Here is a 24,647-nt window from a genome sequence, read left to right on the forward strand (position 1 = left end):
ACGGGCACCCCACGGCTTACAAGTAATAACAAACGTAATCAACTGATTCATTTGCGTTCTCTACAACTCGCTCAGGTTTTACAAATCACCCATAGATTTCATATCGATAAAACTAACAATTTTCAAACACCACACGAAAAAAAGTTGCAAGAATTTTCCACAGAGAACTAACTATCCTGTGTCCAGTTTGATCTCTGGTCAAGCGGTTGTTTCCAGTAAATAAAGATTGCTCAGCCACGACTTGAATTTCGTGCCACTGTGTCATGAGTGAAACCGGGAATGGGCTTAGTGCGGAAACGTAGTTTTTTACAGCCTGAATATGAAAAAGAATCTTTGGAAGGTTGAGGCATTGTCTGTGACTTTTGATAGTGAGCTTTGCCTTACTTCAACTCTGGTACGAAGAAAACGTCTGAAGCCGGTGCCGGTGTTACAGGTGCTTCTCCGGATTCTCGTACAACTCTAAATCAAGCTAAACACTTTGCTCGTTACGGAATCCTTCTGGGAAAACCTGTAGTCTTACTGCCGATATCAAGGCTTAAAGCGATGTTCGAAATTCAGCTTTCTCAGCGCCGAGCTACGGACGGAGATGGCTAATGCCTTGCTTCTATATGCGGATCCAATATATTCAGGTTTTGAGCCTGAGGGTTCTTGCTTGTCAAGGTCCTTGCGCTGAGATGACTACAAGTCAGGCATGGGTTAAAACCGGCTTCGGCCTTGGCTGCGCGAAGCTGCGGCAGTGGTGGATCCAGAGTGGTGGTGGTGGGGGCACGGGTCATGTCCTCCCTCTTGGGTCCCGAAGGGGCCCATAAAATGACTCTGAAGGTGCCCATAACTAGCCGAATAGACCCATATTTTTGGACACAAAAGATAATAAAATTGGACGTATTTGGGCGTCCAGGTAGCCACGAACAGTCACAAGCAAAAGTGAAAGGCCCACAATCAGACAAAACTGATTATTGGCCAATTGTGAAAGTGATAATTGGAGAGATTTTAAGGTTCATTACGCTGTACCGAGCTTCTACTCTATGCTGGGGGCCCTATATGTCCACTTGCAGGGCCAATCCGATCGCTATGAAATTATCCACGTTGCCCTCGAATTCTTTGCATTTGCTCGGGGAGGAGGAGGGGAGGGGGGGGGGGCACACTGTTGCAGGGCCTCTCTATGTTGATATGTTAGGATACTCTTATCGATCAGGAGCCCCCATGGATTCTCCTCACCCGCCAGAAAGGCTCTATACGCTATTGCCGGGTGTCCCAGTGTCAACCTGCCGGGGCGCTCGTGGTTGCTCAGGGGCCCCTCATGCTGGCCTCGGTTAGCCTACCGAAACACTCACGATATGTTCATGGGCCTTCTATATTTTTCTGTCAAGGAGTCTTACTAGGGTCTTTTTAGGGCAACTAGGGCAATTTCCCGTCACTTGCGGAAACCTTGCCCCTTGCTGCGGTGGGTACCCCATCTGTTAACCTGCCTGGGCACACTCGATCGTTTGGGTACCCTCTAAAGGTTTTGACACAAGACACAGGTATTGGGCACTTCTAATTTGCTTCGAGGGCCCTACACTCTTGAAGTGGGTCCATCTCGGGCACACTCGATCGTTCAGGGCCCATCACACTCGATCTTGGGTACTTTGTGTTTAGATTGAGGGCCGTACGCCTTTGTCGGGGCCCATCTGCTAACCTGCTCAGGCGCGCTCGAGCGTTCGCGAGCCCTTTGCACTGCCTTGGGTACTTTTAATTTGCTTAGTTGGCCCTACACTCCTCTCAGGGCCCCATTTGGTAACTTGATCTGCTCGGGCCCACTCGATCGCTTGGGGGCCGTCCACTTTAGGGCTTTGGGGGCTCACGCTCTTGTCGGGCCCCATCTAATGACCTGTTCGGGCGAACTCGATTTTTCGGGGCTCTCCACATGGTGTCTTGTGTACTTTTAATTTGCTTAGAGGCCCCTATGCTCTTGTCGAGGTCCCCTGTGTTCAATTGCTCGGGCACACTCGATCGTTGGAGAGTCCGCTGCATTCGATCTTGGGTGCTTCCTACTCGCTCGGATGGCATTACGCTCTTGTTGGGGCCCCATCTGTCTCTGTTTGGGTTCTGCAAACAACGCACCGATTAGCATGACACCTCTCGACAAGTTAAAGTCCTTCAAGTGAGTCAGCCCATGGAAATTTAGACTGGAAATTTCTCACAGCCAGTTTGGCAGCCACTATGACGTCCTACAAAGATTAAATGGCGCAATAAAATGTTCACGTATTTGAGGGCATGGCTACTAAGTAGCTGCATTATGCTGTCTAGAGCAGTCTTTTGCACTTTGAAGCATTTTGATAGCTACAAGTGAGCCTATTTCATCATATCTGATGTTTGCCCCCACATGTTCAAATGAGGAACATTCGCTCCAACTTGCTGGGGTACTCTCAATTGCTCAGAGGGCCTTCACATTTGTCTCCCGTTCTCTCACCTCGCTCGGAAGACCCTGCGCTGTTGCTGGAGCCCGTTAAGTTAACACGCCGAGGCAATCGATGATCAGAGGCCCTCTGCATTGATCTAGGACACTTTCCCTTTGATTTCATTTGTTGGAGACTCCTCACTCTTGTCGGGGCCCTTCCCGTTAACCCGCCTGGGCTCTCTTAATGGCACAGGGGCCCGCTACAATGGTATAAGACAACTCACACTCGCTCGAAGGACCCTTAGTTGTTGTCCAGGGCCCTGCACATTCATCAGTCAAGGGATTCTTGATCGCCCAAAGACATTAACCCATGTATACTGGTATTGAGTTCTTTCCGTTTGCCCAGAGGGCCCTGTGCTCTGGCTAACCCCCCATATGTTATCATTTTCCCTGCTCTCGTGTTGTGCGCGTTCTGTCGGCTCCCGCGATTGGTGTCTGCTCCCATGTTGGTCGTCCTCATGTCCTTGCACACACGTCTTTCATTCCTGTTTTCATGATATTTGTATCCGTGCCATCCGTCCCTGTACGGTGTGCGTCTGAGCAGTGACTTATCCTTACGTTCTGTTTTGCCTTGCCTACCTCCGTGGTTCCTATTTGTGTTCCCGTAAGATACCGTTCCGCTCATGTCCGCTGACGTTCCCACAGCTCATGCCCAGACAAGCTGACTGAGGAAGGCGAGCGCTCCTGGGCAACGCATCTTCCGCAGCGGTCCGCTCTGCCAAAGCATTCGTTTACATGGCCTCAGTTCAGCGAGTAAAGCTCAGAGACCGCCAGCGCTTAGTACAAAGATATCGTGCTGGAATTGGCGCATGTTAAAAAGCTGCCTAGGTCTTCGCCCCCGGGCATGGCATACACCATGCTACGCCACACCTAACTGGCGAATAGCGATCAGGACATTTGGAGAGTTGTATTCCCGGCGACAGTAGAAGTCATAACAAAAAAGCCGTACCTCCGGCTCGCGCTGACCTGCCTGGCTCACATGAGTACGTATCGTAGCTGTTCATGTGACTGTTCGTCGACGAATACAGGTGTTGCGGTCTCTAGTCTGCCTAACAATCCACCTCTACGAAGTCAGTGCGTTTCGCAACACGTGTGTAGTGTGACAGGGTTTGAAAACGAGTGTCGGATCTCGAGGATCTCCGATAGTCTGATGATTTACAGGTCGTGTCGATACCAGACGGGCCGACTGCACTAAAACGCTTCCACCTTGCACTGCCTGTATTTACACGCCGAATCAGACATATACATATGCTATCCCCGCACTCGTGTTAAACGTAATAAGCGACGTGCACATGGAGGTGCCAGGGAGGGCGGAGCCGACGGGCGGGCCGCTGAGAGCTGACCGGAGCAGCAGCCACGCACTCGCTCTTCCGCGCCCGGCACCCTGGCACGCCCCGAAGCCACCAATCAACACGCCCCCAACGCGCCCAGTCGGCAGCGCCATTGTCACTCATTCATTGGTCAACTGGACTGAGTTTGCCGCGCGGTGTGTCCCCCATCTTCATTCCCGCTGCTCATGTATTTCCGATGCTATGCGAGGCCGGCACTAGTGGAAGAATCCCCTGAAATAACATTGGCATGTCAGTGCCAGCGTAGCGAAAAAGGAAGCGTTGGCCTGTGGAAGCATTTGTAAACCTAAACAAATCTTAATCCCTCGTCGTCCTATTATACGTCACAGAGCCTGAGAACCAACGAAGAATGATCGACTTTCTAGCTCATCCTTCCAAGACCCTCGAAATGCCGAGCTACTCAACTGAGAATAAGACAAAACATAAAGTAAGAGAAAACACTGCGGAAATCAAATATGTAATGCATAGTAGAAAATGCGAGAAGAAATTCACTCACTTCCCGCCCGATAAGTACCTGCCTCCTTTGAAGGATCTGCCGGATAAAAATAACACATTCATCAGTGGTAGAAAACAAAATCCTCAACCATTTTACCCCAGATGTTGCCAAGTAGCATGTAACATTGCCCACACCAAAAACTCGTTCGCCCACGATTGCAGTACGACACCTTTCTACGGAGTCGCACTCGTGACCGCCGCGTAGGGTAGGATTATTGAAACGAAGGTACAACAGTTTCTTCAAAGGCTGCTGGCATTTCGATTTCACCACTCAAAAGCCAGGCACTATCGAGTTGCCCTTTTTATTTCCCAAACAGGGACGGAGCCGGAGCCAGCGATTTATATTGCTCGGGGCCCCACAGCGTCTAACAGGGGCCCTGTGTTGTCAAGGGGCCCCGAGTCGGCCAGAGGCAGTGTTTGAGGGGGCCCGAAGAGCCTAGGCGGCCACGGGTCCAACGATCAAGGGCCCGATTAGAGGGTCTAAAGGCATAAAGGGCTGGTCGGATTCTCATACAGGGGCCCCGACCTGCGAAGACGGACCCTCAAGTAGCGATCATAGGGCCCTTAAGCCGATCGGGAGCCCCCTGAGTCGATATGGGCGTATATGTTGGTCAGGCACTACCAGTACCGCACAGCCGGCTTCGTGTCGGAACTGGCCTGAGGGACCACTTCCCCACTTCCCAGTGAGCTACGAGGCCTGGACCAGTGACTTACACTGGTCGGCTCCTCCGTATCCGTCAGGGACCCATAGTGTCTAACAGAGGGTCCTGTGTTCGCAAGAGACCCCACGCCGACCAAAGGCAGTGTTTGATGGGACCCGAAGAGGGGCCCGGGCGGCCCACCGAAACTGATCAAAGTTGGAGGGCATAGCGACCCGAGGGACTGGCTGTAGATCACATAAAGAATCGCGACCTGTAGTGTAGTGGTCTGAAATAGCAAACGAAGGTCCTCTTGCACCGTTCGAGGAAACCCGGAGACATTGCGGGTCTAAATCGGTCAGAGATTGCGAAAAAACGATCAGTCGGCTCCATGTCCGTCTGCGCCCCTGAGACCCATTATCCAAGCAGAAACGAGACCGGGGTCCGCAATTTGCAATTTTCGGGGTTTCTGACACAATGAGGGGTTCCTGGGTCGGTAAGGGACCACGGTGCCGAACAAGGATCGTGTGGCGGCAAGTGGCCTCGAGTCGGAGCGGTGTTTGAGGGGGCCCGAAGACGGGTCGAATGGTCTCTCGAGACCAAACATCAAGGGCCTGTTGGGATGGCTGAAGGGTCGGAATGGCTGGCTGCAGGCCACCTTAAGGACCCCCCCCCCCCCTCCGTCCATAGGGCCGTGATCTTAAATGTCAGTAAGGTGATCGCTTGTCCCGATACGAACCACTGAGACAGGGCGCTCCTCTACTTCGACCAGATATCACGAACAACGAACAGTCCACTTCATGTTGGGCCGAGCTGTGGGGGCCCATTTTCCAAGCAGAGACAAGGCCGGGTCTGCGAGTTACCTTGATCGGGTTCCTGTACCATTCAGGAGCCCATAGTGCCTAACAGGGCATTCTGCGTCAAGAAGGGGCCTCCATTCGGTCAGGCAAGTTTTGCTCAACAGGGACGGGGACAGGAGCCCGAATGACGGAGAGTCGCTTGCGGTGGTCGGGGCTCTCTCACAACTGAAGGAAACATAACGACTTGTCATGAGGGCTCGCATTGATGCAACAGAAGAGTTCAGTGCCAGTCAGTCCCCCCCCCCCCCCGCCCCTACCGAACGGTGGGCCTCCAACCCTATTCCAGCATGGGCCCGTTAAGCCCGACTGGAGTCTACGTGCCAATTATCCGGCCATCTGCGGCGAGCAGGGATGTTGTTGCGTTAATGGCGGTTCATGCCTCGATCCGGGGTCAACTGCACAGGTCAGAAGGCTTCCCGCGTCAGGGAGCGGACCAATGAAATATGACGTATCGCTCTAAGGGCTTCCGGATCGGCCAGGGGATGTCGCCCCGTGTCGCCAGAATGACGGCCGGAAAACACACTGCGGTGGAACGTTGCCCTGCAAGACCCTGCAGCTCTTGACCGGGAACAACAATGTGTCCCGTAGCGTTGTACTCAAGAGGGCCCCTACACCGAAAATAAAGGGTCTCATTAGTGTCGAACGGAATAGGTCGAAATGTGTTCAATACACACGAGGCCATTTCACGTTTCCCTGAGAACGTTCATTATTTTGCAGAATCGGCAAGTGAAACAAATAGCATCCAAAGGTTTGAACCTCCGCGCTGGGCGCCGTGGTAAACGCGCCTGCATTAACCACTGCGCGTCTGGGAAACCACAGGTACGGGTTCGATTCCACACGGTGTCCGCCCTTCCTACCAGGATGAGAGGCCGGCGATGGCCTCAGCAGCTGAGTGCATCATAAAGCCCCGATGACACACCCGAATTTTCGGGAAGCAAAGAAAGCGATGGCTTGGGTTGCAGCTCTCGCGAAACCGAACGGCGTTGGCCACTGCATGTAACGCCAGGGGGCGGGCGTAGTGCGCGCAACAAGGACCGTCGTAAAATAACGTTCCTAAATGTCTTTCAAAATTGAATGGTGCAGTCCATAGATTCCCAGGGTAAGTCCTTTTTAAGACTTTGAGGTTGCCCTCTGTACAGATTAGCGGTTACAGCTATACGGAAAACGGAAATTTTATTCTATGTCACGATTCGTCACCATTTTCGCCCACCCTTTGATCACAACCCGGCATTAGCCGCGGGGCCGACGCATCGCGACCTGAGGAGACTGCAACGCCTGACGTTAAGCATTTTGTTACCAAGATATGCGACCGCGCCTGCCCAAAACTACCTTACATAATTTGTACCACCTAACATTCCGATCGAATGTTGAACATATCCAGACAAAATGGCTTGGGCATGTTACCACAAATTTTTGACCCATTTCGATCTTCAATATACATTCGCGGAATCCTTGCTATCTGTACAACTCAGTTAACCATTCTGACAAAATTTGTGAGTCCTATCCATTTAAGAAGTAATTGGACCACTGTAAAATAAAGAGCGCCAGCGATTTATTCCATGCAGCCTTTCAACGCATGATTTTGTCTAATCATTTACTGTAAACTTAAGGCAGAATTGATCTCGCGGTAGCTTCTGTCTTATATTCCTGCTATGGAAGGCAAAAATGTGTAATACATATATGTACACATATATACACACACACACACACACACACACACACACATATATATATATATATATATATATATATATATATATATATATATGCGTGTATATAAACATTCCCTCAACAACAAATGCGTCAAGTCAAGCGATTTTTTTTCTTGGGAGGGGGGGGGGACTTATACTATCAGGTTGCCAACCCTGTGTCCCCTCCCCCTTGGCAAAGCTCTGGCCGTGCCCAAAGGTGGCAGTGATAGGACGACCGCGGCCGGAATGGAGGGGCCCTCATCAGAGTTCAACAAATCGATATTTGTCAATGCCATGGGCTCGCAAACAAAGAAAATGAAACACAATTACTTTAGGAGGCTTTGTGTGCCCTTTGAAATGAAAATGAAAGATATACTTTATTCCTGCAATATTCTGGCATACATGCTGTATATGATTAGATACCAGACCCGCTCTCGTCGTTGTTATTAAGGCTTCGCGACGCACCCAGCTGCTAAGGCTTTATGGCGTCGCCTGCCGCTCACCCTGGCAGGAGGGCGGACAACGCGGGAATCCAACCCCGCACCTGTGGCTTCCCAGACGCGCAGTGTATAGCGCGGACGCGTTAACCACTGCGCTACCGGCACCCAACCCGCTCTCTTCCGTCACATCTGGAAATGACTCGCTAACCCAGCACTCTGAACCCTGTCGAAGGCAACTGTTTATCACTCATGTTCGTAATTGCTAATATTTGCAATGATGGGCAACTATCCGTATATTATATTGTTGTCCATAAACACAGATCCTCAAATTGCAGGTGCTTGTGACGTAAGCTCAAAAATAAAACATGGAACGCGAAAGAAAAAACAGCTGGTTTCTTTTCATAACCTGAAGCTCGAAGACTTTTCTACAAAATGGCAAGGTTTTAGTTTCGTTAGGGCCCAATATCATTATTGTCAAATCTTCGGGGACCCTGATTTCTTCTAAACAACGGTTGGAAGCCCTGCTATGACTTGATGTCTCCATAGACTAGAAACATATGTGTACGCCACACACTGCACAAGCATCAGGACGGAATAATGCTATGATGAATTTTATACGCGTGTTGGTCTGTGGCCTGACAGGCTTCATCTCCAGCGTGGCTCATAGATCAGCCAAAGAGATAATACAATTTGAAGAAGCACACGAGATGTGGCTGCGCTTGGCTCAACTACTTTTGATAATAGCGAGGTCTGAGGCCCAATTAGAGTACCATGCGGTGGCCAGTTATGTGGCATGAATACGAGTACTTGTTTGTCGCGCTCATCTACGGCGTTTTTGTTGTTTTTGCATTGCATTAGTACATTTTGCTTTCCTTTCGGGTGAACTTACAAATTTGCGTCTACGAACATCTCAACTTTAATGTTTCTGAATTTTAATGTCCCTGCTTGTCGTGCGATGATCCGACATGCAAGCGATATCTGTGAAGTGCCTTAGTGCGGCACTGAACAAAGGCGACGAGGAGGCAAAACAAATACATAGTTGTATCGCTTACCCGTATCCGATGGTGTGCCCCCCGGCTACATGAACGATCCTGGAACACATCAAACCGGACGCTCAGCGTATGATAAATGACGTGCCCACACGACAAATGTGTAAAACATGCACGTTATTCAGCCATCTCAGTTCTCATCACGAGTTATTCTCGATACGTTGCTATGCATGCATCACGCATCATGACGTCGGAAGGGAAAATGGAATGCTTCCCGTAACATAATGTGACGCAATCTTCCTGTAAACTGACAGCTCTTCTGAAATGCACAACTGATCGGCGCAGACGAGCTGGGACCACTGACCCTGATCCGCCGCCGAAACTCTTGGGGCCCAGGCGTAGGCCAGGCAGAGTCCTGAAGCTCCGCTGGCACACGTTGAAGTAGTCCGGAGCCACCCCGAACAGGTCACTGTGGGCACGCACGAGACGGGCTGAAGCAGCGGGCAGTGACTGGGCGAAACTCCATCGGGGCTGGAGGCGGCACCATTCAGATAGCAGACAAATCACTTGTGCTGAATTTATAGCAAGAAGTTGAGTTTACCACAGAGGTGGTCAAGAAGTAGGCGAGTGGATTGGTCGGCACTCGGTAACAGCGTCGTAACCGAAGGGTCCGACGTCTTACGACCGAACGACCGATGCCGGTCGTAAAAAGACATGCTGCGATTAGGCCACCCCTCTCACAGTCAGCGGCATGGTATGTTAAAGAATACAGCCCCCGCCCTCTGAGCCTTGACGGGAGACTGACCCGAGGTTCCCGAATTTGCGTCCCCGGAAGAAGCTCGGGACGACACTGCTGGAGAAGCTGGAGAAGACGCTGCCGTGACGGAGAGGCTGGCTGAACTGGTCGCTGCTGTAGTGCAGCAGCGAGTAGGCGGCGTAGGAGCCGAACAGGTTGTCGAAGAAGTACCGCTGCAGGCGAGCCGGGCTGGCGGAAGTGCGCCGTTCGGTTGGTCACCGGTTGCGAGCCCGGACGACGGAAGTGGCGCGGCTCACACCGCTGGACAGTCGCCAGGTACCGAGAACCGAGCCGTGCGACGCTCCCAGGTGTGACGTGTCATTCGATCTCACGGAAATGAGCACCCTCGTGTTGGGTGATTTCTCCCAGACTCAGCATCACTGCCTTCTCTCCCACTCAAAGCTGGACTCCGTCTCACATCTCCCGCCAGCGCCAGCCGTCTCTCCGACATGTGCCTCTCATAACATACGGCTACATGGCAACAGAACCTACCACGTGACACAACCCCTACTCACTATTGGAAGAAGAAGCGAGGCAGCCACTTATGCTTCCTGACCGACGCGAGCAGGCCCGAGAACTCGCCGTCACTCAGCGAGAACCCGAAACTCTTGAACGGACCGCCGCTAAGGTAGCGCGCGAAGCTATCCACGGCGAGCGCCGGCTTGACGGAACGTAGCGTCTGCACCTCGTTGAACGCGTACGACAGCAGCTGGCGGGTGTACGCCGGCAGCAGGCTGCCCGACGGTCAAACGCGTTAGCACGGCACCCGCTAGGTGGCAGGCACGTCCGGGGTGCGGTGCTCCGCGGAACAGTGTGCGAATGCGGCCGCGAGCGGACGGTGCGGGTCCAACAATCGCGCCTGTAGGTTTGCTCAGTGGGCAGTTTAGTGGGAATACATGCTCCGAGAAGATCGAAACAAGATGTAGCACGCGAAAACAAATAATAGCGTGTGAATCTACGATGAGTTAGCGGAACGTCACATTAAAACTGCAACTTAGTCCACGCCAAAGTACCCGGAGCCCCCTCAAACGAGACTGGCCGTCAGCGCTGTGTTATGGCACAGTTACCGGCAGCCAGATCCCAGCCGGAGCCCCCCCCCCCCCCCAAGCGAGACTGGCCATCAGTGCCGTGTTATAACACAGCTACCAGCGGCCGCGCCACCAGCCGGTCGGCACCTAAGTCCCAGCGGGCGTAGTGTGCGCTGGGCGAAGGAGGACAGCTGCCGCGGCCGCAGCGTCAGCCGGCCGGTCGGGATCTTGAGTCGGATGCCGGCCGACAGGGAGCCCGTCGTCAGCGCGTCCACCAGGAAGCGGTTGGTGAGCAGGTTCAGGTAGGCCGGGTTGTAGATGCGGTTCACCACCAGCCTGGCCGGAGCGGCGTGCTGTGGTCAGGCGGACAGCAGAGGGCGCCGTCCAACGACACGCCGCGTGGTAACGCCAAGGGACGTGAGGGCAGGCGACTGGCGACGTGTTGTGTAGCCAATGACCGACGACGTCAGCTCAAAGGTGATTGGTTCATTCACGGCAACGGTAACTTGCAATGCATGCATATTGGCGCGTCAATTCTTTTGCCATCAAGCGCCTTCAAAGTTCTCCTTAAGTCGTTCTAGATTGCCAGCATCCTCCTAACGTCTACAGCATCAGTGAATGGAGTCTCTGTCTGCCAGCTTCTGCAGCGCCCAGACGGCTGTGGGCGGACAGGTACTCACGGCTTCCTCAGGCGGGCGAAGCTGGTGAGCGAGTCCCTGAACAGCTGGTTGACCCGCAGGCTGTAGACGCTGCGCGGGATTCGCAGGTTGCGGATGCCGTAGGAGAATAGGAACTGCAGGTCGGAGACCGAGTAGGTCCTGTCGAACACGGTCCTGCCGGCGCCGCACTAACGCTCAGACATCGCACACCACGGGGGTGACATGCGGGAGCCACCTAGCCACCGGTGCTGTTTGAGCATGTGAACGCTGGGAATTTACGAACAATCATGCTCACGAGTTAAATGATAAACAGCTCACTTCGGACATGATTACAATGCCTTTTGCGAGACCAAACAAGTGATAGGTTGCTTGGCATGGTAGCAGGCATGTCCGTTTCAGCGCAAAACAGCGCAGCTGTGATTTGTGATTGCATGCCCCCCCCCCCCCCCCATACCTCCAACCATCCCTCACATGTCCACATGCTTCCACCACGCAGAGCCGTTCGGTCTCCCCGCCGCGCCGCCGAAGTCAGGGCCCGGCCGATCGGCGTACTCACAGCGGTTTGAGGATGCCGCGCACAGCAGTGAGATCGGCGGGGCTCAGCTTCAGCACGGGCCGGCGGCCGCCGAGCGAGAGCGCGCGCACGAGCGCCCCGGCGTTACCGAGGTCGACGCCGCGCAGCAGGGGCGCCGCGCCCGGGAAGCCGAGCACGGTGCCCAGGCCGTGGTAGGTGACCGGGCCGTAGATGGGACGCAGACCGGCCAGCGTGGCTGTCACCACGGGACGCGAGAGCGTGGCGGAGCCGAACTGCAGCGGACGCACCAGCAGGCTGGAGACGGCCGCAGGGCGCGTCATTAGGAGTGGAAGGCGCCGTGGGGGGGGGGGGGGTGGCGCTGTTGGGGGATGCACGGGGTCACTGCGAGCGGGAAACACAACTGGGAGTGATGGCAATGGGAACCCAGAGCCGCAGGTTGGATGGGGGGGGGGGGGCATCGGCACGAGAGGTACGACACTGAGGTCGCGGTACAGAGGACGTCGACACTGAACACGGCGTGGGACACCGGAACAGCCACAGCACTGGCTGCGACGTGCAGGTCGTTCACCGATGCTCGGCGTTGTTCAGCTCAGAATTCAGCGACACAACCGAATGAACAAGATCGTTAAACGAAGCGTTATCGTGCAGTACGGTTCATTGACGAACCTGAATGGGCCCCCCCCCCCCCCCCCCCCCTCCTGTTTCCGTTGTCCTTACGGCACGGACTTGAAGGCAGTACAGTAGGCTCATGCTCGAACTCACCCGCCGAATACCAGCTGCGGATAGTACTTGATAGCGTATGCCAAGAACGTGGTCGCTTTGAACACCCTGGAATCAAAATTATGCTGGCATTGACTACAGTAAAACCAATCTAAGCACAGCACATGCAACTCGTGCACCGTTCGGATTTCAGTAGGCATATTCGATGAGCTGCATAAAACGCATTTCGATCACTTTCTAAAGCGATCAAGTTTTGCCCATCTGGAGGACGTCAACCATTTCAGACGGGCAAGAGTAATCTAGCTATAAACAAGCCCGTGGCAGAAACAGAAAAGGGCCTGCCGATGAAAGCAAGAAACCTCGCAGCCTGGTAGCGCGGCAAAACCAAAAATCGGAGCGCTGCCAGGTGAGCCAAGGTCGGATTCGGTACTCCGCACCGTCTGGTCAAGGGTCACATTCATCTGCCGCACACCTATCAGTGGTACTGACTTGTGAACCCCGTAGTAGGACCGCAGTGTGGCCTGCACTGTGGTGGTGATGATGGCGCCCTCCAGCTTGGTGTAGCCGTGGCAGTGAATGACCAGCGTGTCCAGCACGTAGGCCAGGCGAGCCTGCCATCAGCCGGGAACCATTAGCCAGCCGGTCTCGCTTTCCCATCACATAATGGCAGCGCTCTTAAGCATGTCAGCTGCTTCGAACGCTCCTTGCTGCGTTTGATTTCTCCCCGCCACTGCTCAAATCCAAGGAAAGGCTGCCATCAGATTGCATAATTATTGCATTGAGTTGTTAGCGCTAAAGTCGGCCCAAATACCTTTTTTAGGGGACACCACACTCACTAAGCACCCCATTTACACTTTAACCCAATCCGCACATACATACTTACAACGGCCTTGGTGAATGCGCTGTCCTTGACAAAGTCGGGGACGGTGGAGATCTTGATGGCTGTGGTGACATCAGGCTTGAGTCGCGGCAACAGCACCGATTTGATGTAGTCGTACAGCTTGTCGGGCGTCCGCAGCAGCTGGAGCAAGCAGCGGTTGCGCCAATAGCGCAGCCAGGAATCCGTCCAGAAGGGCCGAACCGGGTCATGGGGCCTTTCTAGCCAGCGTACGCACTTTGTCGCGTAGGGGTCATGTTTTTTATTCGGGGCCTTTTTAGGTTCAAGGTCCTATCTTAATGCCTCGGTAACCAGCCATTCGATGTTTTGGAAGCCAAACGAACGTTTTGAACTGCCGAGGAGTATTTAAGTCTGGCTGAGAGGCATTCATCATCTTCAGGGGAACTGTAGCTCCAAAAGCCTGGCCTTGGCTACGCCACCGACATATGCGTGGCGAATTGACGTATGGCTTTGAGCCTTGCCCGATGAGCCCTGCGTTTTGTACGCCACTGGCAACGACGGGTTATCTTCTGCGACAGATTCCGCTGTCGTCGAACGGACTCAAACTAGAGTCATCATAGGTGACGAGACCTTGCCTTCACTCGCTTTCAAGCCCGCAGACAAAGCCAGGACTCATATCAAAGACATCACGTGTGCTTCGACTCGGCAAACCCACCTGACGACAGCCCCACAAATCGCATGTCACACGGTGAGAAGACGATGTTGCGCCCGGCGGAAGCCGCGTACCTGGACACTGATGACCCGTCTCTCGACGAACAGCTGGAGCACGGGCTGCAGCAGCTCGACCGTCAGCACTGGAATGCCACCGCTCAGCAGGGTGTAGACCCGGCGGGCCACGGCGCTGCGCAGGGTGACGCGAGCCACCACGACGCTGCCAAACAGCCGGCAGAGGCATCATGACGGTTCTGCGACGCGACAGGCGCTGGACATCACCGCTTCGGTACGTGACAGAGCGGGCAGTGAACGTTATCACCATGATACCGCAGCATAGGGCCCGTGGACACCGCCGGGATGCTGGGGAACAGCGAGCGTCGAGCCACAGAGAGCTGAACGGAACAGACTCCTGAACTTGTGAGGACAACGGGCCATCACATCGGCAGACAACCCGATCATTGCCGCCTACGCCCCGCCCGCACGGACCAGCACACACACACACACACACACACCACGCAACCCGGGTGGACAGCGCGTACGCTCAAAGGCCCAGCCGGTGCACACCAGCGCGGCCCAGCCAGTGGACCGGCCTGCTGCACCGGTGCTGGGCGGCGTACCTCGGGAAGGGCGGCTGGGTGACGACCGGCACGGTGGGCGAGACCGGCCGGCCGGGCACGAGATGCAGGCCGTTGGGCAGGCGGATGAGGCCCTGGCTGAGGGCCGCCTGCAGCGACAGGATGCTGTTCAGCGGCACCAGCTGGATCTGAGGGCTAACGCGGAGAAGCCAGGTCAGCGTCGTGCCCGCCGACGGACAGTCGCAGGGCGTGACGTCACGGAGGGAGCCGCGGAAGCGTCACGTCAGCGTCGCGCCCGCCGACGGACGGTCGCAGGGCGTGACGTCACGGAGGGAGCCGCGGAAGCGTCACGTCAGCGTCGCGCCCGCCGACGGACGGTCGCAGCGCGTGACGTCACGGAGGGAGCCGAGGAGACGCCCCGTCAGCGTCGCGTCCGCCGACGGACGATCGCAGGGCGTGACGTCACGGAGGGAGCCGCGGGAGCGTCACGTCACGAGAGGAGCCGGCTTGTTATGTGGGTCAGGTGACGGTATCGGTGGAGTTACTGCCCTTGCGTTCGTCTGCTGCTCACAGGTACACGACAACCTCTCCCGACGGAACAGCTAACCTCATACTGTCTACTGCAGTCAATAACCACTGAAGCGTGGAATTTTCCACGCATGCCTGCCGGGTCCAAATCGTAATCCGCGAAACGTGAGCACGGTTGGGACTCTGCCTGAAGACTGGCAGACTTGTCTGAACAAGACGATGCATCCACCGAGCGAGCCGTCGCTCGACTGCTGGTCACGCCTGAAGAGTGGCGACTCCCCCTCCCCCCCCCTCCCCAGCTCGCTGACGCACGCGTGGCACGAGCGCGCGCTCACATGCGTCGGATGGCTGGCAGAGTGTTGGGCAGAATGACGCGGTTGAGCAGCACGAACGGCCGGATCGGATCGGCCAGGAACGACTGGAACTGGGCAGGGCTGTAGCGCTTCTCGTGCAGCAGCCTGCGGCAGAGGCACGGCCATCAACACGTCTGCGGTGACCGAAACAGGTTTCCTGGGGTGGTGTGCGATCACGGTGGGCTCATTTAGGGTATATCCCTTTGCACGCGATCCTAACTGACCAGAACTGAAATCCGGAAAAAGTCTTGTGCGCACGGTGGCATGCATATGGTGTTCGAAACTGTGCGCATTGAAATTAATATATCAAAAAATCAAACAGATGATCACGTACATTTCGAGAACCGAATTGATACAAGCTAGCACCGACTCAGACTTTCATTAACAAGCATTTATCCAGCCTACAACCCTTTGCAATATAATTATCCCGGGGTCGACTGTAATCCCTTCACGACTTCCATGACTAGTCTACACATCAAACATACCTGAGCGCTGCAGGTTACAATGACGCCCACTCCGACAGCGGACACGGCCCACAGCCAAGCTGTCCGGCGCCCGCGGGCGAGGCTCAGTCGCAAGCCCCGCGCGGGGGCGGCGTCACTCACAGACTGGCGAGGATGTCCCGGAACAGCAGCGTGCCCTGCTGGGGAGTGGTGTAGCGCACACCGTGCAGCAGGGCGGCCAGCAGCGTCTGCGTGATGAAACGGTCACTGCGGGCCGCGCGCAGAACTCCCGGAGTCAGCCGCGGCGCCAGCCTGTCAGAACACAGACACAGTGACGGTCTGCCACGGCGCCAGCCTGTCAGAACACAGGCACGGTGACGGTCAGGTGCTGCGCCAGCCTGTTAGAACACAGGCACGGTGACGGTCTGCCACGGCGCCAGCCTGTCAGAACACAGACATGGTGACGGTCAGCCGCGGCGCCAGCCTGTCAGAACACAGGCACGGTGACGGTCAGGTGCTGCGCCAGCCTGTCAGAACACAGGCACGGTGACGGTCAGGCCGCGGCGCCAGCCTGTCAGAACACAGGCACGGTGACGGTCAGGTGCTGCGCCAGTCTGTCAGAACACAGACACGGCGGCGGCCGACAGCCGTTGCCGTGCCGAGACAACGGCCGAGAACACACAGCCGACACCGGAAGTCCTCGGCAGATCGCCGGTGACCCACTGTGTCAGTCCTCTACAGCCACCCCAGCCAGGTCAACAGCGGTAAGTGATCCTGCAAGGGCTCCGGACTGGTATGCAGGACCACTGGTGGTGTTGTTTGGCTGCCGACTCGACACAACACGACGTCGGTGGGAACGTTCAGAGAAAACGCGTAACTCAGTCTGTCTCTGAGTGGCTGACGTCAGTATCATCACTGTGAGGTCCAGCCGACCCCGGAGCTTCCCACGAGCGCTGACTCCAGGGACCTCAGGATGACCTCGCGGCGTCACGCGACGCTGGGACGCGGTTCGGCAGGCTCTGCGGCCAATCAGCGCGCGTCTGGACTGACCCGGGGATGTTGAGGCCGGCCAAGCTAGCGCCGAGGTCGCTGCCCTGGATGGCGCCGATGACACCCCTCGGCAGGCCGCGGACGTAGGGCAGGTACGGCAGCGTCTGGATCAGGCCGGCGCTGTCGGCGCCGGACGAGGCCGCGTCAGACACACACACGTCACGCAGCCTAGCACGAGCTGTGGAGGCAGCCGGGGAGCAGCCACCGCTCAGGATCACTGCGCTAGAGAAACAGGTCCTGCGCAGCACCGCTGGGCTGGGGCGACACGACATGATTTACGACACAGCAGCCAATCGCAGCCGCAGCAAGACACTGAGACACGACCGTTCAGCCTTTGAGCGACAGCTCGCCCCACAGTGTGCTGCGGGGCTCCGGCACACTGTCGTTCTCCCCGACCCGATCAGCTGGCGACCTCCGCCGGGGGCGCGGCTGACCTCTTGTCCAGGGCTCCATAGCCGGAGAGGGCGCGCAGGATGTACCGCGCCACGATGTCCGTCTGGCCGGCGTGCAGACCCGGGTAGTAGCGGTTCGCCAGCAGGCCGGAGTAGCCGAGTTGCGGCAGGCTCGCCAGGCTGGCACGGAGCGCGCGGACTGTGTCAGAGCGACTGACGGAGGCAGACGGAGCGCGGTGCGAAGGCGGTGGGCTTAGCCCTGCTGCGTATGAAATTGGGCCGCGTTCATTTCGAATTCATGCGTGGTTTATATTACAGGCCGTACCGTATTTACATGCTCATTAGTGCCATTGGGCTGGTCTGGCGCCAGGCAAGCCCATGCTAAATTTGACCAATGCTGACGTCACAGATAACATGACGCACCAAAAAGCATACAAAATAAGAGGCGGTGTCGCCATGCAGTGCTGAACACTTTTAGCTCGCTCAGTAAACCGCGTGTTTTCAAGTGATAGACGTCACCCTTCCGAGAGGCCTACTGAGGTCGATGTCACGGTCCTCGAGTGACGCCAGTACCTGATGCTCTGCTGGACCTGGAATATTCCGGAGAGCACGCTCCTGACGGCGTTGAAGTGATCCTGCTCAAGCTGGAGGAAGAACTGGTCGGCCACATTGGGCACGCGGCGCCTGCAATGTCCACGGTGCAGCTGGCGTGAGCAGACATGTCCACAGATCAGTTGGCGTGAGCAGACATGTCCACAGATCAGTTGGCGTGAGCAGACATGTCCACAGATCAGTTGGCGTGAGCAGACATGTCCACATATCAGCTGGCGTGAGCAGACATGTCCACAGATCAGTTGGCGTGAGCAGACATGTCCACAGATCAGTTGGCGTGAGCAGACATGTCCACAGATCAGCTGGCGTGAAGCAGACATGTCCACAGATCAGCTGGCGTGAGCAGACATGTCCACAGTGCAGCTGGCGTGAGCAGACATGCCACAGATCAGCTGGCGTGAAAATACATGTCCACAGTGCAGCTGGCGTGAGCAGACATGTCCACAGTGCATCTGGCGTGAGCAGACATGCCACAGATCAGCTGGCGTGAAAATACATGTCCACAGTGCAGCTGGCGTAAGGACACATGTCCACAGTGCAGCTGGCGTGAGCAGACATGCCACAGATCAGCTGGCGTGAAAATACATGTCCACAGTGCAGCTGGCGTAAGGACACATGTCCACAGTGCAGCTGGCGTGAGGACACGTGTCCACAGTGCAGATGGCGTAAGGACACATGTACGCAGTGCAGTGGGCGTGAGAACACATGTCCACAGTGCAGAGGGCACGAGAACACAGGCAGCTAATGATCTCAATAGCGTCAAATCCAGCTACACTGAACGACGGCCACCAGAGCTTGTGGCCGGATATCGAGGGCTCGTGCATAACTTTGCGAAGTTACGCAACCGTGACAGATGTCGGCTTAGTGAGAAAACTCTGCTGACGTCTGACTACAAACAGCTGCAGACAATAAATCACGAAGACTGTCCCAGCAGAGCCATAAAACCCGCTGCCACGTCAGCGATGCGCTACTGTCCCAATACACCAAACAAGGACATGACTACACGGAAACAGTACTCACTTCAAGATAACACAACGAGATACGTGAAATACCCGCCATCAGGCTTAATGGAGAAAGGCCATGATAAGTCATGCCTTCGCAGCCCGAAGGCATGACTTATCTCTGTCTTAATGATGCATGGCACAATACCGCACGCGCGGAGATGGTACGTCACAACGATCCTGCCGCGTCACACACGTGATAATTCTGAACTGGGCCGTGTACCGTACCCAAGAAGACCGATTCCGCTGTTGTGCAGAATGTATCGCCCATCGACGTTGTTTGCGAAGTCCTGAATCAGCAGAGGACTGAAATGGAACGTCTCAGGTCAATTCAATGAAACAATGGCGGCGATTTGCCAAGGTGGGGCCTGTTGTAACATTTTAGATTTGTTTGCCAAGCTGAGATTTTGATGCCGTCTTCATGCGCATCCCCACAGTCCAGCAGGCAGACTGACATGTTCCAGACAGCTGTGGTGCCATTAGTCAGCCCAGATCTGACCCGCAGTCATTCGCCGCTAGTTCTGCCACTTCACTGACGGTGACACACTAAGCCAACAATGCTGATGCAGTGTGGAAACACGGGACCCCGCAGCGCTCGGCGCCGGGCCAGCGTCTCACTCGCCGTGTTTCAGGGGTGGGCTGCGTAGCGACGACCCGAACTGTTTGACCTTACAGCTCTGCTACATGCAGTATGCAGCAAATAAGCAGGTCCAGTCAGGTCGAGGCTCGCCGCGTTAGCAACTCAGCAGTGATCCTTAACCCTCAGTGACTGTCAGTCCAATCATTCCATCCTCAGGGATCCAAGAATCTGAAACTGCGGCTGCACTGTCCAACTGCCGGACGGCTTCTCTGAGGGACAGCTAGGCAGCACCGCACCAGTGACGACCGTGTTCCGCCGGTCCTCCGCCCCCCCCCCCCTCCCCCGCGCGGAGAGAGGGCCGAGACCGGGGCGCAGGACGCACCTGTTCCGCAGCCGGGACGACAGGCCGCCGCCCAGCTGGCGCAGGTACAGGCCCAGGCTGGTGGAGAAGTGGCGCACACGCAGCTGCGGCGTCAGGCCCAGCAGGAACTTGCTCCGGCCGCTGTCCGGCAGACGGCCCGGTCACGACGCTGACCACAGCTGATCACAGCTGGCGCTGACCGTAACACTCACAAGGTGCGCTGTAGAGGCCACTGGCCTCTCCCATCGAGGACTGGTCACAAGCACACGCATATAGCACAATTTCGAACAAACCATGACAAAAAGCGTTTATTTCCCATGAACTGTGCCAAAATGCAGGCTGGATGGAAGAAACTGACAGCTGCTTTGGCGTGTGGCATGCTAAGAGGTGTCATGAGGTGTCATCGTTATAATCAGTGTATCGCTGCCAAAGGAACGGCTTGATCTTACTTTCCAGCGATGACCGAGATGAAGGTGTTGTAGAGATTACGCAGCAGGGGCACCGGGAACCTGTACCGCTTGTTGAGCTTCAGCAGGTCGGAGCGCACGGTCGAGAACACGCCATTATCGACACCGGAGTTGAGCAGCCTGAAAGAACAAGCAGGGCATGCCGTCACGTGCCGAAACTCAAGTGCGGAAAACATCAGTATAGCTCGCGTGGTCATCGCCAGTATGCTGACTAGAATACAGGGGACGATCTTCGGCACATGTTCCTACATTGTCAACAAAACTTGCTATTAGCATCGCTTAGCGCTGTTCGAAAGAACCGGTGCCCCCGCCCCTGCCTGGGAGCCACCAGTCACCACCACACACTGAACGGTCACGAGTGCGCGGCGAGGTCCCCTCCCTCGTGCCTGCGGGCCACCGGTCACCACCACACACTGAACGGTCACGGGTGAGCAGCGAGGTCCCCTCCCCGTGCTTGCGGGCCATCGGTCACCACCACACACTGGGAACGGTCATGGGTGAGCAGCGAGGTCCCCTCCCTCATGCCTGCGGGCCACCGGTCACCACCACACACTGGGAACGGTCATGGGTGAGCAGCGAGGTCCCCTCCCTCGTGCCTGCGGGCCACCGGTCACCACCACACACTGGGAACGGTCATGGGTGCGCAGCGAGGTCCCCTCCCTCGTGCCTGCGGGCCACCGGTCACCACCACACACTGGGAACGGTCATGGGTGCGCAGCGAGGTCCCCTCCCTCGTGCCTGCGGGCCACCGGTCACCACCACACACTGGGAACGGTCACGGGTGCGCAGCGAGGTCGTCCTCACCGGGGGTCGATACGCGTGAGGAAACGGATGAACTGCCGCTGCACGCGCGCAGCGGTCAGACGCCTCAGCGGGTGGAGGACGTTTCTCCGCGAGAACAGCCGTGCCCTGAGGAGGTCGGAGGTCAGAGGCAGCAGTTGGTTACACCATGGCTCTGGTTAGTGGACACACGCCGCTTGGAGCGGCTCTCCTCTCCTTGTCCGCGCAGCAATATGGGCCATTGGGCGACAGGGACTCAGCCTGGCTGGCTGCGGCGGCTGAACACAGGGAGCTGATAGAGAGGCATCGGACCGCGTGGCTGAACAAGTCTGACCTGAGTTGACCCTCGCGTCACAACAGATCACAGAACATGGCAGTGATCAGTCATTAAGCTCCCGTCACCGGACGGAACAACTTAGCAATGCCGCCGGCATTTAATGACGTAAGAAGTGCAGATTTGACACAGGTCTGCGTGACGGCCGTGGGAAAGATAAAAGTGTATACAGTGCCTAACTTCTACTCTGTGCTTCACCTGATCCAGTTCACCGGTGTAGTGGTCGGTTTACATTCACAGAATCCATGCTGCAGCCACCCATCAACCCCAGTCGTAAAGGTACAGAGGCTCTGACTGTGCCCCTGGCCATGCGCCAGTGCGCTACCCACCCGCCGCGGTTGTACAGGTAGTAGGGTAGCAACCCCGGGTAGATGGGCTCCACGAAGCGGCGGTACGGCCCCCGCAGCAGGCCTGCCAGGCGCGGTGCCCGCTGCGCGCCGACCAGCTGCTGCAGCAGGCCCAGCTGGGGATTCGGGTAGCGCGCACCGATCAGCTGGCGCAGCAGCCGTCGGGCCAGCTGCGCCTCCACGAACGAGAAGCCGAGTCGCGGATTGGCTGATGGCGCGATCAGCGAGCGCACCGGCCGCCGGTAGGCCAGCGCCCGCGGCGATATGTAGGTGGCGCTGGCCCACAGTGCCAGCGACACCAACGCCAGCAGCGGGAGAGCTCTGGAACAGCACGACCGCTGGCGTAAGCAGAGACGCAGCTCGGCGACATCGAGACCGACAGCATCAGCGACGGCGCAGCTTGCGGCAGCGGGATCGTGCACAGTGCCAACAGCGGAACAGTTCTTCAGCAGCGGATCCGTCAATGGCGGTGGAAGCAACCACGCAGCAGCGGAACTGCCGGAGTCAGCTGAACTGTAGCCGACGAGCCACCGTCTTCTTGGGGGCCCTTTTGAGACGTTATCATGCAGACGGATCCGCGCCACCTGCTCCCTAGCCCTCCCCCTGCTCTCCTAGTCCTCCCGTCTGCCTTTCTTGAACTCCCGCCTGCCCTCCTAACACTCCCGCCTGCCGTCCTAGCCCTCCCGTCTGCCCTCCCAGCCCTCACGCCTGCCCTCCTAGCCCTCACGCCTGCCCTCCTAGCCCTCACGCCTGCCCTCCAAGCACTCCTGCCTGCGGTCCTAGCACTCCCACCTGCCCTTCCTAGCCCGCCCGCCTGCATTCCTAGTCCTTCCACCTGCACTCCTAGCCCTCCCGCCTGCACTTCCAATCCTCCCGCCTGCCCTTCTAGCCCTTCTGCCTGCCCTCCTAGCCCTCCCGCCTGCCGTCCTAGCACTCCCACCTGCGCGCCTAGCCTCTCGCCTGCCCTCCTAGCACTCTCGCTTGTGGTCCTAGCCCTCTCTCACGCCCGTCCAGCCCGCCCGCCTGCTATCCTAGCCCTCCCGCTTGCAGTTCTAGCCCAGGTAGTTTACATATAAGAATAGTTCTGCGCAAAATGCGAGGCAGGATCGGCTCAAGATTTTCAAGTGGCCATAAATCGCACGGTCTTGTCCGGCGTTGTTGTAGGAGCAGTACGATGAGGTAGAAAAGGCGACTACGGCGACTTTAAAATCACATGAGGGTGCATCTGGACGAATTACACTACACAAACATCACAAGGTTGAAACGGTTAACGAACATACCCATGTTGGCTGCACAAAACACATCGCGAAGTGCACAAGGTTTGCGGTACGATCGGGCTGAACTCGACCGGTCGGAGACCCCCGTCTGCGCCCTGCGGATGCCGGCCGTGCCGGGTCCTCTCGCCTTACCTCATGTTGTGCTGTGTTGGGTCGCCCTGGGCACGGTGCTCGCCGGCTGGTGGCGCCCCATGGGGGAACGGCGCTCTTATACGGGGCGTGACGGCTGGTGACGGCTCGTCGCGCCGCGACACATGGAGGCGCAATCAAACCGTCTGCAGCCGGTACAAACAGGCCGACGGCCGCCAGCGCGGCTGACGGCCGGCTCAGGGCCGGCTGGGCCGCGCCGCGCCGTCACCCTACCCCCGCCTGTCCGCGGCGACAAACACACGGCCGGCCGGCCGGCAGCGGCGCCGCCCGACTGGCTAGCGTGGTGCCACCGGTGCGGCACTTCCACGGATGCTCCGACTTTGTACACGGATGCGCAGGCGGTATCGGGAACCACGGAGGATCACGGCACGTCGTGACGGCGTGTCGTCGCTAAATCTGTCACGTGCGATATCGGCCCACCAGCACATGGCACCTCCCGCTGCTGTTGACAGTGGGGTACAGACTCAGTCTGGTAAGCAGGCATTGCAATAGATTCTCGGATGATTGTACGCCCATAAGCCCTGGAATAGTCATCATTACACATTTTGAAACCAGCTGATAGTTCCAAAGCAACCGCAGAATATGGCTAATAAAACAGACGAATTTGACGACAAGGAACGTCTCCGGCCACTGAGAGGCGGTAAATGTCTGCTCGCTCCTGACCACATGATAGCGCATTCGAGCACGCGCCTGCTTGCCTGCTCCAAGCTACCAATATCAGCGCGTGACTCACCTATGGAAGAGGAAATCTACCGCAGCGTAAGTGGAAACATAACGCAGCGGCAAGCGGAAACATACACATGGCGCGCCAACTGGATGTCGATCTTCTGATTATTCCTGTTATTTTGTTTGCTGTTTTTGTCTCACACAGCACTGTATTTTTGTCACCGTCATGATAGACTGTGTCACAACGAAGCCACTGACCAAGCCAGTCAGATGCACCGTCTATTTAACAGACAACACGCGTGCGTATGATGTTACAGAACTGACCTGACTGGCCCAGCCGCGGGCTTTGCTGCGACAGTGACACCATGTGTGTGACACCAGTGACACCTACAGCGACACCATGGCAGGAAAATCCGTTTCGCGCCAGGCAGCAGTAACAAGCAATGTGCCTGGACGGTCGACGCTCCGCCCGACGGCGTCTGCATGCGGACCGCTCACGAGGTGTACTTGGCACAGCACATCTGAGCGTGGGGAGCCGG

General features: G+C 56.6%; 1 protein-coding gene across 1 annotated transcript; it reads right to left on the reverse strand.

Annotated features, from left to right (window-relative positions):
- Nucleotides 1-3,662: 3,662 nt before the first annotated feature.
- LOC119109868 (uncharacterized) lies at nucleotides 3,663-23,429 on the reverse strand. Its single transcript, XM_037233620.1, has 25 exons — nucleotides 23,425-23,429; nucleotides 21,998-22,336; nucleotides 21,359-21,463; nucleotides 20,537-20,674; nucleotides 20,109-20,228; nucleotides 19,341-19,452; nucleotides 18,107-18,189; nucleotides 17,576-17,713; nucleotides 17,142-17,261; nucleotides 16,254-16,403; nucleotides 15,631-15,753; nucleotides 14,810-14,962; nucleotides 14,265-14,409; nucleotides 13,524-13,661; nucleotides 13,130-13,251; nucleotides 12,683-12,748; nucleotides 11,942-12,214; nucleotides 11,407-11,559; nucleotides 10,874-11,062; nucleotides 10,214-10,432; nucleotides 9,708-9,887; nucleotides 9,267-9,371; nucleotides 8,966-9,004; nucleotides 4,286-4,321; nucleotides 3,663-4,002 (listed from the first exon to the last, which is right to left on the reverse strand). The coding sequence occupies exons 1-25, from the start codon at nucleotides 23,427-23,429 to the stop codon at nucleotides 3,987-3,989; spliced, it is 3,267 nt and encodes a 1,088-aa protein (XP_037089515.1). The 3' UTR covers nucleotides 3,663-3,986.
- Nucleotides 23,430-24,647: the final 1,218 nt, after the last annotated feature.

This window comes from Pollicipes pollicipes, unplaced genomic scaffold (assembly GCF_011947565.3).
Source record: "Pollicipes pollicipes isolate AB1234 unplaced genomic scaffold, Ppol_2.1 Scaffold_7231;HRSCAF=8579_pilon_pilon_pilon, whole genome shotgun sequence".
Lineage (NCBI taxonomy): Eukaryota > Metazoa > Arthropoda > Thecostraca > Pollicipedomorpha > Pollicipedidae > Pollicipes > Pollicipes pollicipes.